Source organism: Hippopotamus amphibius, chromosome 7 (assembly GCF_030028045.1).
Source record: "Hippopotamus amphibius kiboko isolate mHipAmp2 chromosome 7, mHipAmp2.hap2, whole genome shotgun sequence".
NCBI classification, from domain to species: domain Eukaryota; kingdom Metazoa; phylum Chordata; class Mammalia; order Artiodactyla; family Hippopotamidae; genus Hippopotamus; species Hippopotamus amphibius.
The window spans coordinates 111,847,762-111,863,450 of record NC_080192.1 but is presented as its reverse complement, the minus strand read 5'-3'; the positions used below and the strand labels follow the sequence as shown (position 1 = coordinate 111,863,450).

Below are 15,689 nucleotides of genomic sequence, written 5' to 3'. Positions count from 1 at the left end.
CTCTTAATTTGTAGGAGATCTTTATAAATTATGGATTCTTTATAGGTTTTATGTGATGCAAATACCTTCTCCCTATCTGTAGATTTTCTATGTATTGTTTTCTGATTCAGAGATGTTTTATGTTCTGATGCAGAACTTAAAAATCTTTTCCTTTATGGTAGTGCCTTTAGTGTCATGTGTAGTTTTTTTTCCAATCATTCGTGATAAACCTAGTTTTAAATACTGTGAAAATACTTTAAGGTTTTAGAAATCCTAAAAGTGATTTTTGTGCTGATGTATGAAACTAGAAGGTGAACTTAAGTAGAAACTGAAATTGATCTAGTTTCACTGTCCAAGGTCAATGACATACAAAGAGTAAGTAAACAAAAGATAAAGGAAATTAGATATTTCATTGTTAATAATTTAAGATACTATCAGTAAAAGGTTTTTCAAACCACACTAACATTTCACATTTCTTTTAAAGATAAGTAGTGGTCTTATACTAGGATGTATGTACATGGCTTATTACATCGTCAGTGATTTCTAAGAACCTGAGAAAACTACAGTTAATATTTCAACACAGGAAGCATAATTCACCCAGAAGTGAAAAAAAAAATACCCAGAAAAGAAGTTTTAAAACTTTAAATTTATGAATAACTAGAAAATTCTAATACATGAGTTCATATTCCCAGTCCAGGTCAATTACTTGCTTTTGTTCAATTATAAAACAGCTCATAACTGGTCAAAAATAAATGAAATATGGGAACTGCAAGACTACGTTTGAATTTCATGCATAAATATCTGGTAAATCAGAGATTCAAGTATAGCCCGTATCCTGGGATTTACAGCTAAGGGACAAGATTGTAAAAACATTTGTCAAGGAACTCATCTATGTGAATAATGCCTAATTTCTAGAACAATTTCCTCTATGTTTCTTTCACCTTTGTGTTTTATCCATTTCAAAATATTACTTTAGTATAGGGGGCAAAATCCAGGTAAAGTCATCTAAGTGGTATCCATGAGACAGACTCTTTTCTATATCCCACTCTACAATAACACATAATTAAGGGATTAAAATGTGTGAAAAGATTTGGACAAACAATACAGGACAGATGAAAATCCTCATTACCTTTTACATACCTAAACTAAAACATTTCATAATCCTCTTAATATTAACTATAAAATAGGTTTTAACAGAGTAATGTCACCACTGAAGAGCTGAATTTTTTCAGTTGTTTTGTTTTTATCCAGAACTGATCCCCCAGAGAGAGTAGGGAAGTAAAATACAAATTCCCACCTTTGAGGTTTTACCACGAAAAACTGCAGCTGGGAAGATGATTTTCCTTTTACAGTGACTCCTCATTATACATTATAATGAGGAATAAAGATGGCCTGAATATAGAAAATCCACTAAGGGTTCCAGAAACTCATTTTGGAAAATCATTTCACTCTCTAATATCATCAAATGATCTAACAGAGAGGCACAAAGGAGGAAAGGGGACTGCCCTGTCTTTCCTACTTTACCGTGCATGCTCATTAACAAATACAGGTGTTAGTGAGCATGGAAGGATCTAAAACATGGTCCAAAGAAGAAAGAAATAGCAAGTAAATGCAACTTACTCAAGTTGTACTCTCAGGACATGACAAGGCCAAGCTAAACCATCATTCCCCATGTCCCACAGAACTCAACAGAGCCAACCCTACATCATCCTGCTCTCACCCTGGAGTGTTTTCTTGGGAGTAACACCAAGCCACTTTCCAGCAAAGTCTTTAGGGGTCAGTTAGGGATATGCTGTCATTCGACCACACTGGCTGTCTCTCTCTCCAGAAATAATGACAGGCATGTGTTTTTGAAATCAGCTCTCCCCATTTTCTAAGACAAGGATTGGAGTGCTGCCTTGAGCATTTTAGCTGTTATTAAACCAAAAGTATTTTAGTTTCTATTGAAATAATAATATTATAACTTCTATTATTTCATCTAATTATTTAACATTTTCTTTGAGCAGCTTTAATTTTTAAAATTAGCAATGTTTGTCCAGCTAGTCATAATTTAAATCAGAATAAATATAAGTATTAAATTTATACTAAAAGCACTTAAAAGTCCCAACTAAAAAGAAATCCAGTCCCACTCTGGTTGTACTGGAAGTCTATTGTATGAAGGCTTAAAATTAAGTGGCCCATTGGCTGGGAAACAGAAATAGATATTTGTTTTACAACACATTTTTCTTAGTACATAATCACTATAGAAAGTTTGAAAAAAAAAAAAGTAAATAGAAAAAAAACGAAAAGAAAGAAAAGAAAGGAAAAGGAAAGGGAAAAAATCCCTAATCACACCAACAAAGATAAATATCAGTCACCAGCCAGTTACCTTTTTCTTCAGTGTAAATGCACACCTCTAGTTTTAAAATACAAATTGGTTTTATTCTTCATCAACAACTTTACTGCAATTTAAAAATATGTCAAGAGCAATTTCTCATGTCATTAAATTGGCCTTGAAAGCCTGAATTTTTAATGGTTGTATAATATTTCAACTGGTGGATATACTATAACTCATTTAACTATTTTCCTATTGAAGCTGCTTCCAACATTTTGCTGTAATTGCAAACTTGTATGTGAATCTTAGAAATAGTTCTCATTACTGCCTTAGAAGAGACTTCTAAAGGAAGAACTACCAGATCAAAGGGATGCCTTTTTTAAAGTGCATCTTGATAGATATTGACTATTTGCTAGAAATAACAATTTACACTTCTACCAGCAGTGTTTGTGAATGCTCATTTCACTGTGTCCTTTTTACTTGCACAGATATTTATCACTTATTACAACTTTACTCAATTTTTAGGTTGAAATAACCCTTTGTGTAATTTGGGTTTGTTTGACAAAGAGAGAAATTTATATTTTATCCTGGTAAATGGTATGTAGAGGCTCTTTGTAAATTTTTTGTAAACGTTTTGTATAAACCAATATATAAATGTGTACAAATCAAGGAGAAAATACCAAACTCTAATAATAAAATACATACTAGTTATACATACATATACATTTGTGGCCAATAACGTCCCTACTTCATCATCTGGCTTTAAACTTATGTTACATAGCACAGCAAATCCACTCCTAGGTATATATTCAAGAGAAATGAAAACATACATCATAAAAACTTGTACACAGTTTTACTATATGTTCATATCTCTTCAGATATAAAGCCAATAGACTAGTTTTGGATGGATCCACTACACAATACTATCTCACCTAAGAACTGAATATCTAATGGTAATTTCTTGTTGCTTACTAACCAATATCTATTAAAAAAATAAAATGCTGGGGCTTCCTAGGTGGCGCAGTGGTTGAGAATCTGCCTGCCAATTTGCAGGGGACACGGGTTTGATCCCTGCTCCAAGAAGATCCCACATGCCGCAGAGCAACTAAGCCTGTGCGCCACAACTACTGAGCCTGAGCTTTAGAGCCCATGAGCCACAACTATTGAGCCCATGTGCTGCAACTACTGAAGCCCACGCACCTAGAGCCTGTGCTCCGCAACAAGAGCAGCCACGGCAATGAGGAGCCCACACACCACAACGAAGAGTAGCCTCCACTCACCGCAACAAAAAAGAAAGCCCGCGCACAGCAAAAAAGACCCAACACAGCCAATAAAATAAATAAATTAATTAATTAAAAAAAATAATAAAAATAAAATGCTAAATCTACCCCCCAAAAAATAAAATAAATAAAAATAAAATAAAAACTTGTACACAAATGTTCAAAGTAGCATTATTCATAATAGCCCCAAAATGGAAATAACCCAAATTTCCATGAACTGACAAATGGATAAATACAATGTGGATATATATATACAAGGAGATACTATCACCCATAAAAAGTTCTGATACGTGCTACACCATGGAGGAACCTTGAAAATATAATGCTAAAGGAAAGAAGCCAGTCATGAAAGGCCACTTATTGTTTAATTCCATTTATATGACATATCCAGAACAGATAAATCAATAGAAACAGGAAATAAATTAGTAGTTGCCAAGGGCTGAGGAAGGAGGGAGTGCTGGAGAGTGACTGCTAATGGCTTCTTTTTGGGGTGATGAAAATGTTCAAAAATTAGACAGTGGTAACAGTCCCTCTGAATATACTAAAAATCTTTGATTTGTACACTTTAAGTGGGTGAATTTATGTATGCATGTATGTACAATATGTGATTATATCTCAATAAAGCTGTTTTTAAACTGTATGTGTTGCTATATTGTGGTCTATTAAAGCTCCTACCAAAAAGTGAACTTGTCTCTTGCTCTAATTTTTAGAAGCGTTTAATACTGCATATTTTTTGAAGCCATGCTGTTAGCATTCTATAATAATGCTCAGGGCAATTATAACTTCTTAGGATACTATATCGGTAATTGATATGAAATATCCCTCTTTGACCTGTTTAATGTATTTTGCCTTAAATTCTATTTCATCTCATGTTAACATTGCTGACTTTTTCCTTCATGTGGAATACTTTTCTCCAAATTTCAAACATCAAGGTTGCTTTTTTCTTTAGAAGTACCTCTTGCACATATACTTCTTAGTGCTATATTTTATTTTTAGAAGTTTGAGATTCTATTCATAGGGGAATCTAACCCTTTCACCTTTACCTATTACGATACTTATTCCTGTCATCATATATTTTATTTATTTACTATACTTCCTTATTTTCTTTTCTCTGCCTTTGGTTGGAATGATAAACTTTATTTTTTACTCTCATGATTTATATTAAATGTCCTGTTTGTGGTTATTATTCATATATTTCAGACTATGTTTTTTTTTTTTAAACTGTGGCGTTAATCTATATCTCAGTTTTTTTCCTGAAAAAGAATCCTAATACTTTATCACTTCTTTTTCTTCTACCCTCCCACGGTGAGTTGATCTGATCCAGACTAATATATTTAAAGATGAACATTATAGTTAAAAAACTATGAGACTAGTCATGGGAGGGAGGAGATATGGGGATATATGTATAAATACAGCTGATTCACTTTGGTGTACAGTGGAAACCGGCACAACAGTGTAAGGCAATTATACTCCAATAAAGAGCTTAAAAAATAAAATTAAAAAATTAAAAAACAAAACAAAACTGTGAGGCTCAACAATACAGATACACTTTACTGGGCATGTGTGTACTGTAAAGCTCTCCACTATTTCCTTACCCTGATACTGTTTCCTCCCGACATGCTCGTCTCTTCTTTGAACCTCCATCCCCCCCCCCCCACCAGTCCCCCACCCTCCCATACTTTAGGCAGGCGTAGTTCCATAAATAATTCTTTTAAAGAAGGTTGTCTAACAATCAGAGAAGGTGAATCATTACAGATCCAAAAATGTTTTTCTTTTTCTCTCACACTGAATTGCTTGTTTGCCTGAATATAGAATTATGGGTTCAAAATAAACTTTTTCTCACAACTTCAAAACTACTGCATTTCCGTCTTCTAATACTTGCTTTTTCCCAATAATAGAACTGATGTCAACCTGATTCTTTCCTTTGCAGATAAACTATGTTTGCTCTCTGGAAGCTTTTAGTCAATTCCTCCTTATTACTAGCATTCCGAAATTTCACAGGAAGGCATCTAAGTGTAAGCTTTTGTTACTCTTTTATTTAGTATTCATTAGGCCTTTTCAAAAGACTTGTTGTCTTCGGTTTGGAGAAATTTCATTCTGTTATTTCTGTGATTATGACTCCTCTTTACTCGTTGTTTATCTGAACCTCCTGTTAGATGAATGTTGAAGCTTTAGAAGGAGCTCTATATCATATGACTTTTTGTTCATACTTTTCACCTTTTTCAGCTTAAGACTGCACTCTAAAGAATCTCTTAGCTCAATCTTCAAATTCATTAATTTGCTTTTAGCTGTGTCCACTCTTTCCCTTGTTTTTGTGGGTTTTTTTAATCTTAACAATCATATTTTTAAATTCTTGGTTTAATTTCTTTCTATCCCATATTTGTTTTAGAAATGCAATAACCTCTTATCTATCTGTGAATGTTAATCTGACTTATTTCAGAGTTTGTTGCCTGTTCATTGTTTCTTTGGGTGTCATTTTTTTAAGTTTGGTGCCTCATTTTCTATCATAGGTTTTCCTCAAACATTTAGTGATTCTTGGCAGCAAGATCATTTCAGAGTCCCTCTCTGTCTGTTGGTGTATGCTGTTTCTGTTTACCACCATGTGCCGCGAGTGATAATGTGGGAAACGTGGGATATGATGCCAGGCGTCAATGTACATGTCAGGAGTTTGTCCTTGAGCTTCCCGACAATCAAAAGCTACTTGAGGGATCACCCAGCCTCTCTGGCCTCTGTGCTATACTCGGTGCCTTAGCTGGGATTCACAGGATATTGAGGGAGGTGGGGTCATCACAGGGCTAGCCACTCTATACATATCTCTTTATCTCATCCTGCAGGTCCCCTCCTCACTACATGAATATGACACTGGTTTGAGAACCCTACTGATCTATATATTTTGGGGTGTGGCTCCACCATGTTCTATTTTTCTGTGGCTGTGATTCTTCAGGCTTCATATCTTTCAAGAATTCCTGAAATTTCTATCCAATGATGGGACCCTTCCTTGTTTTCCCAGACTATTATTAATTGATTCATATAAGTGAGTGTTTATATAGGTACAGATATATTTGTACACCTTTTCTGTCATCTTATGGCATCTGGAGTTGTGGATATGCTGCTGGTGGTGGTGGTAATGTAGTTAGAATATCATGAGCTCTGCCTACCATCTTGATCATTTTCTCAGTGTCATTATTTGTGTCATTATTTGCTAAGTAGTCTGTACTTCAATGTTAATATGGCTATATCTCTCAATCTCAGACTCACATATCCAACTCCTAGTTGACATCTTTTCTTGTATTTCTTACAGGCACCTCAAATTTAACATGTTCAAGACAGAATTACTGATCTTATCCTCACCAAATCTGCTCCACTCAGGCATCCTCAGGACCCCTGGAGCAAATTCTTCACAACTCCTTTCCCCTCACTTATCACCAAGTAGTTCCTAAAAAAAGATTTAACTTCTTTCTATTTCTACTGCCATTAACTTTGTCCAAGCCACCATCATCTTTCACCTGGAGTAGTCAGAGTCAACATTTATAAATACATATCAGATCACATCATTTCTCTGCCTAAAACTCTTCCATTACTTCTCATTGCCGTTGGAATAAATTCCAAACTTTTTCACATTAAACTCTATCTCTGAATCTAAATCTGGAGACTAGGTCCCTGCTATCTATTTAAAGACCTCTTTGATGCCAATAGGTTATTAGCCTCCTGAGTTCTGTAAGTTTGACTTTCTCTTTGTTCTACTACCTTGCTGAGGTATTCCATAACTTCACCTTGAATTAATATAACTATAATTTCTCTTAACCATGACGCCTATATCATAAAACTGGTATAAGAGGTATACTCTTTAGTTACTAGGCATTTTATCTATCTGTAGCTAGATCAATCCCTTTAGGAACCACCCTTGCCAATGAACAAATCCAGTTAAAGGTTTGGATGCCTCTTAGTCTAACTTGCTATAAAACGGGAAAACTCCAGTTAAGTTCCAATATATGACCCGTTAGTCCAGGCTTTGACAGTGTGAGCCTGGGTAAAAATCCTAAGTACTCTAGGACATAGCTTCTTTTCCTGTTAAATGAAGAAGGTAGGGTTGTATGATCTCAAAGGTCTCTTCTATTTCTAGTGGCCACAGATTCCATGAGCTAATATAATATTTCCTCAGAGAAAGTACAGTACCTATCACTCAAATCTCATGAAAATTATACAGAGGGTAATATTCTATTTCAGGCTTAAGAAGAACTTTCATCAAAGAAAAAATAATTCAACTTGAGATTTCTGGAGACCACCTGAGCCAATATGGATTCATTTTGCCAAGATTTAGTGTTACCCCCGATTGCCTAAGGAACACAACCTCAAGAATTGAAAATACAGTAGCAATACCCATAAGCACTATTACTACCATTATACTACCATACAGTAACAAAAATGAAAGGTTTTAGTTCATACTGGGTAATGACCAAAAACTAACTATAATAGTCAAGTAGGAATGAAAAACAGGAAAAAAAAAATCACAGTAGGTACCAAAGGATTCTTCCTGAAAGATCAATAAAGATCAATAGTCATACTGGCTTACAGAAAGAGCCAACATAACCCCCTTTCTCCATACCCCCTCCATTTTTATAACAATGTTAAAAGGAGAGGCTATTCAGATTGTTACTAGTTGTATCTAATATTTTAATAGTCTTTAAACTGATTACAGTCAATTCTAAGTCTTGATCAAAATCATAAACACCAGGGAAAAAAATTCCCTCCTTCCTGAATAATTTATAACACCTAAATACCTTCCCACAAACTGTATAACCTTTGAAAATGGGAACTTATTTCCACGGACAATTACTATGCCAAGTTTGAATACTGCTTTCTGTATTGATGGATTTCATAAATTAAATGATCCACATTGCTTTACCTGATACATTCCAACTCCAATGTGCTTTGGCTCAATTTTCACTAGCTCAGCTAATGGATCTTGTACACGCCTTGCTATGGAAACTGAAAAAAAAAAAGAATCAGAAAACAAGTATGGCTTAATGTGAAAAGCAGTATCCAGATAATTATTATTTTAGTTCCTCATAATGCAAGTAGTTATCCCTCTTTATTCTTCCCCCCCGAAAGACCAACAATTTAACCAAGTCTCAAAGTTCCTTTTTCTTTCCACACAAAAGTGAATGCAAAATTTCAGGATTAATTACGTCACCAGAATTCCTAGGCATTCCTGAACACGAACACATTGAAAGGGTTATATATTTGGAAAAACAAATAAAACACTTAGTTGCTATATTCAGACAATTACCTGTTCATTCTTTATATACAGTAAAGAATGGGCACCTCACACCTTAAAGAACAAGTGGATACTTGTTTTACTTGTAAATAATCCTGCATCACTATAAACATGACACACACTTGTACATTAAATTCGCTTATTGGGACTAGATCCTGACAGTGACGAGTAAATGGTAGAATCACATCTTACTGAGATCAGAGCTCAAGTTAGTTGGCTAGGGGATACTCTTGTATCACCTTGAATATGATTGCAAGATTAGTCTGAGAAGTGATCTGTGTCCCAACTGCTTGTTCCTGACACATGCACAGTCCTAATTATAGCCCTTTCTTGAACATTACATTCCATTTTTAAGAGACTTGAGAGTTAACTTCAAACATCTCTTTCTTTATTTGTGTCATGATTTTTATTTAGCCATCATTTATTAGCATCTTTTTAAAAGCCAAATGTTGTTAACAAAATCTCATAACTAATTTAGCTTATAAGATAAATTGAGAGTAAGAAATTTAATATGAATGTTAAGGATACTTAAGGCAGCTCTTTTTTTCCCCCCCAAGTAGCATAGTTGCATTGAGTGTTTACATATGAACAACTTTCATTTTCTAAACACATGAAAGCTAGTCAGTGTCACCTACTCATAGAGAAGGTTGGATGAAATATAAATTCATTAAATAAAAACATTAAGGCCATTAAAGGAAATCCCACACCTGTTTTCATGTTAAACTGTTCAGGGTCTGGTAAAAGAAGCCACTTCTTAGAAGTGACTATCAGATTCTCCAGTCTCTGATTTGTGCCACCTCTCATCAGAGATAAGATCTGCTGTGAACATCAAGTGCACTGCACAGTCACTCAAGTCTTTTTCATATCTTTTATTATTCCTGCTAACAGAGAGTGACAATGGCAGCTTGCAAAGCAAGCTTAGAGAGTAATAAGCTGGTGTTTTACAATCTGCCTATTTCTCCCACAGAAGAGATGGGGATTCCTGGGCCTTCACATACACTTTTCTCATCAAATCTCACAAAAAGTTAATTACTGCAAGCATGGCAGGTTATAGGAGAAATGGTTTCCTCTAATAACCACATTTATAGTGACACATTGAAAATATATGTCACTAGAGAAATACCTGACATCCTCCAAAAGCAAATACAGTCAGCCCTCCATATCTGTGGGTTTCACATCCACAGATTCAACCAACTATGGATCAAAAACATTCGAAAAAAAAATTCCAGAAAGTTCCAAAAAGTAAAACTTGAATTTGATGTTCTCAGCAGCTATTTACATTGCACTTACAACTATTTACATAACATTTATACTGTATTAGGTATTATTAAGTAATCTAGAGATGATTTAAAGTATATTGGAAGATGTACATAGGTTATATGCAAATACTATGCTATTTTATATAAGGGACTTAAGTATCCTTGGATTTTGGTATCTGAGAGGGATCCTGAAACCAATCTCCTGTGGATATCAAGGGACTACTGTATTATTTCTTTATTCTAGCCCTTATATAATACAATAAGAATGATTTTCAAAAACGTACATACATTGCCAAAGTACTTTCAGATTAAAAAAAAAACCATAACAGTAAACCAAGTTAAGGTAATAGGTATCAGAACATTTGCTATGTACGAAGGCAATATTAGAAATTCAATAAAAATATATCAATAATAGGTAAATCTCTCAAATTTACACTGTCAGGAAAGCCCACATTATGAAAACCTAAACTTAGAAATTGGTTAGAACAGTCGTATAATTTGATAAGTGTGAATAGATCCCATATTTTAACATTTATGAAATACACAAAAGGATTTTAAACTATTTTCTACTGGATTCCCTTCTAACAGTTCACTGCCAGTGTATCCTTTGTTCATCCTAATATTGCTAAATATTACAACAATGGGTTGAAAATGATGGCTTCTAATGACATATTAATTCTACAGTAAGTCCCAATGGCTTTTGCAGTTAAGTGTACCCAGTAAACAGCCCTTGACATAGATCTAATATTTCTAGAACTGACATTGCACTTTCAGATGCTGTTCATTCTATGTAGAGGAAAAACCCAAGCATGGAAGAGATGGGAGGCAGGAGGAGGGAGAGAGATGAACGATGTTTAAAGTAGAATTCGGAAAGTAGTATGCTCAGGCTTTGGAGAGAAGATGGTGCTGTCCTCCTGCTGGCAGGATAACCAAGAGAAGGGTTATGCAATAAACAGTAATAATGATGGCCAGGCTGACAACAGATTTCTGAAAGTAACAGACAGATAAGTAGTTCAGGCAAAAGGAGTTTAATAGATGTGATAAAGAAAATGAAGAGAGAATAAAATGTCACAGCCTGAAACTTGGGGCACATTCGCATTTTGAGATAGAAAAGAGGAGGAAATGGTGAAAGAGACAGAGAAGGAATGGTGAGGAAAGTATAGTAAAAGAAGTCAAAAAGACTTCTGGAACACGTTCAACATAGAGATACCCTGTGCCCACAGGTTTTTACTCCTAGGTACATACTCAAAAGAAATGAAAACATCTGTTGATGTTCACAGTGGCATTATTCATAATAGCCAAAAAGGTGAAAACAACCCAAATATCCAACAACTGATAAATGGATGAACAAAATGTGGATACCTGTAAAATGGTAAACTATTTGGCAATAAAAAGGAATGGAGTACTGATACGTGCTGTAGCATAGTGAACTTTGAAAACACTATGCTAAGTGAAAGAAGCCAGCCAATCACAAAAGACCTCATATTGTAATGACTTCATTTATATGAAATATCCAGAATAGGCGAATCCATATACACAGAAAGTACATTAGAGTTTTCCGGGGATTGGGAAGAAGCGGGGAAGGGGGACTGATTACTAACGTGTATGGGGTTTCTAGGGGTGATGAAAATGTTCTAAAATTGGATACTAGGGACAGTTACACAACTCTGACTATACTAAAAACATGACATACTTTAAAAGGATAAATTGTATGCTATGTAAACTATATCTCAATGAAGCTGTTATGTATTTTTTAAATGCAGTATGTCCAAATGTATGGCCAATACTGACTATTTTGCCCACATATAATGTCAACACTTCTCTGTATCATTGAGACTATTTATCAGTCTTCAGGAACTTCTAGTTAATGCAATTGGAAGAGAAAAGAAAGAAGGTATAATTACTGAAAAGACAGAAACTAGAGTATTTATTATTATTTGCAGATGATGACTATCTACTTAGAAAACCCAAGCAAGTCAACTGAAAAAAATATCAGAACTAGTAAGATTTCAATCAATTGGCTAGTTTCAAGATACCCAAACAAAAACTGATGCTCCACCACATGCCATCAACAACCAATAAGAAAATATCATGAAAGAGGATCCATTCACTGTGTGTGTGTGTGTGTGTGTGTGTGTGTGTGTGTGTGTGTGTGTGTGTGTGTGTGTGTGTGTATTGCGTGTAAGAAAAATAAAATGTGCATAACCTGGATGAAGGTATAAATTTAATGGAATTTCATTGTATTTCTACAGAGTTTTAAAAATATTAATTAAATGGCTCTAAAAGTTTAAATAAAAAGAAAGAAATGCATAGGACAAATGCAATTTAAAAAAGATTAAGGCAAGTCATATTATAAGCCACCGTAATTGAAAGAGTCCTGCATTGTAGCACACTAGACATACCAAGGAAAAAGGGGAAAAAGTACATATAGGAATTTCATTTTTAATAAATGGTAATTTGTTAGATGGTAATGAAACACATTGTGCAAAAGAAGACAGTAAGTGATATTGAGGCAAAAGCTAAACATTAGAGGAAAAAATTATGTTAGATACACCAAAAGCAAGGAAAAGCAGCCCATAGTGAGTGAAGACTATCACCCTAAAAGGTAAGCAACCAGAGCTACAGCCATATGCAGTAGCTTTGAAAACAACATTTCCTCCTCATTCATACTTTTTTTTTTTTTTTAATTTATTTATTGGCTGCGTTGGGTCTTCGTTGCTGCACACGGGCTTTCTCTAGTTTCCGGGCTCTCTAGAGCAGGGGCTACTCTTCATTGTGGTGCGTGGGCTCCTCATTGTAGTGGCTTCTCTTGTTGTGGAGCACGGGCTCTAGGTGCATGGGCTTCAATAGTTGCAGCACACGGGCTCAATAGTTGTAGCACACGGGCTCAATAGTTGTAGCACACGGGCTCAATAGTTGTGGCTCACAGGCTCTAGAGCACAGGCTCAGTAGTTGTGGCTCACTGGCTTAGTTGCTCTGTGGCATGTGGAATCTTCCTAGAGCAGGGCTCGAACCCATGTCCCCTGCACTGGCAGGTGGATTCTTAACCATTGTGCCACCTAGGAAGTCCCATTCATACGGTATCTTACATCCAAAGGATAAAAGGGGTTCTATTGGTTTTGGTCTTCAGTTCCATGAAACATCTAGAATCTTAAAGCTTCTATAGCAAATAAATGTATCACTTAAAAAGCTGTACTAAACTGTGCTCTCTTAAAATTCTCCTTATTCTGTTATCTAAGAATATCAAAATAGAAATTTTTATTTTTAAAGTCCAATACTCACTTCATTTTTATACTTTCCCTTGCTATTAGAAACAGAGGAAGATAAGTAAATCCCCATGCTGTCTTATTTTATTCAACAATTTCAAATTAGAATTTTTTTCACTAAAGTGCTTATTAAAATGTAGTTTTAATGCTCTTAATGCAAGTTTATTATAATCTTGATCCTCTAATTAGTAATTACATTTTTCAATGTAATTGAAAGCTTACAAATCTATTGACCTGATATAAATATTCCATATGTTGACTGCAGTGGTTGTGGTTACCTGACTAGTACAAGCTTTTCAAAATTCACAGATGGTGTACCTAAAAAGGATGAAATTTGCTTTATGTAAATATACCTTTAAATGAATGAAATATCTTTTCTCTAAGGATAGCAAACTTGTTCTTTATTTTTCCTCTTTCTGCATCGTCTCTATTTCTTTCATGTAGTGTACTCCACCCCCCACCCCATATTTTGGCATCTGTCTTTAATAGTATAAGTTTTCCTTACACGTTAAGTGACCCTAGACTTTCCATAAGGAGTAGGGTACTAAAAAGCTGACTGTAAGTGCTTTGCTCAAAGGTGAGGTTTGTCAACTGTGGGCTTCACTACAGGGTAATTTAGCCATGTCTTTGTGAAATCTCTGATCTCGGTTCCTCTAGGTGTTTTCTCTTGTGTTGTTCAGAATCCCCTAATCTCCTGCATGGAAGATTTAGTCCTTTCTAAGGGATCTGCAACAGCATGTCAATAATTATTTAATCCCTTTTTTTTTTTTAGTAGGTATTCCCACTCTCACTTATAACCCATGTCCTCCAGTGTAGAAACCTCCGGTTTAACCCTCTCTAGAGAACAATTCTCCAGCCTTCTGCAAAAGTGGAAGGACAGTTATTCAACTGTGTGGAATGGGAGGTCTAATTCATTTCTTCTTTTTTACTGATGTGAAATTCACATAACATAAACTTAACCATTCTAAGGTGTACCATTCAGCGGTATTTAGTATACTTACAACATGGTGCAAACCACCACCTCTATCAAGTTCCAAAACATTTTCATCACCCCAAAGGAAGCCCTGTGCACATTAAGCAGTGCCTCTTCTTTGTCCCCTCACCCCAGCCCCTGGCAACCACCAATCAGCTCTGTGTCTGCAGATTTGCCTATTCTGGACATTTCATATATATGTAATCATATAATATGTGACCTTTTGGGTTTAGCTTCTTTCACTTAGCACATTTTCAAGGTTCATCCATGTTGCAGCACGTATCATTACTTCATTCTTTGTTGTGGCTGAAAATACTATTCCATTATATGGATAAACCACATTTTGTGTATCTAACCACCTGCTGATGGACATCTGGGTTGTTCCCAGGTTTTGGCTATTGTGAATAGTGCTGCTATGAGCATCTGTGTACAAGTATTTGCTGAGTACCTGTTTTCAATTCTTTTGAGTATATATCTAGGAGTGGGATTGCTGGGTTATATGATATTCTATGTTTAACTTGATCTCATTACTTTTTAAACAGACTTTCAATCAATCGTCTTATTTTAGACCCATTCTCAGCCCTCCCAAGATACTTCTAAAGGTGCTTGGTGCATTTCCTAAGTCTTCAGGATTTCTACAACCTAGTTCAGGTTAGCTCTGTTCTCTATAATGCTGTCTCAGTAGTCTACTTTCTCAAGTTGGCTAGATCTCATCTGGTTTCCAGCTTCAAAACTATTGTTGCTGTTATCTCCTCTCCCATTCTCCTTGTCCTAGTAAGTCTATACTTTCATTCTATCAAGTTACTGTCATTTTAATGAGATTTCAGAGGGGAGTGAAGTGGTAACAGGTATATTTAATCTTCATTTTAAATCAGAAACCAAATAAACATTTTAATACCAACTATCCACTATTCTATCCATCCAATTTAAATTGTCTCAGTACAATGAATTTATTATGAGGGGAATGTAAGCATATATAAGGATAACTTCTGTTTGCAATAAGCTGATAAACTGGTCAAGAAGATGTAGTAAGATAAAGGTCATTTTCTTACATATGTTTCACACTTGTATGAATGTTGAGGTTCTGTTACATTTGATATAGTAAACTGATGGGGGGTTGAAAGGTAAAACCCACACCCATAGGTAGGTTAGGTCTCAAATGAAGTATAAAGTCACCCCAGGTAGCAGTCACTAGGAAGGAGAAAGACTCCCAGTCAGAAAACAGGAACTGAAAAGCAAGTCGGCCCTAGAAAGCCAAGAGTGGAGACTCTCAGTTTCTTTCAATATTTGCTTCCAGGACCAGGCTTTGAAGACTCAAAATGTCTAGGTAGGTGTTTTGA

The 15,689-nt window shown here is 35.3% G+C and overlaps 1 protein-coding gene across 6 annotated transcripts in view; it reads right to left on the bottom strand.

Moving 5' to 3' along the window:
* SRBD1 (S1 RNA binding domain 1) overlaps positions 1-15,689 on the bottom strand; it is a 215,745-nt gene that overhangs the window by 74,580 nt on the left and 125,476 nt on the right. For all 6 annotated transcript variants that reach the window (XM_057741939.1, XM_057741940.1, XM_057741944.1 and 3 more), the window contains exon 16: positions 8,480-8,562. In XM_057741939.1, the coding sequence (XP_057597922.1) occupies positions 8,480-8,562 (83 nt within the window). The remainder of the gene's footprint in view (positions 1-8,479; positions 8,563-15,689) is intronic.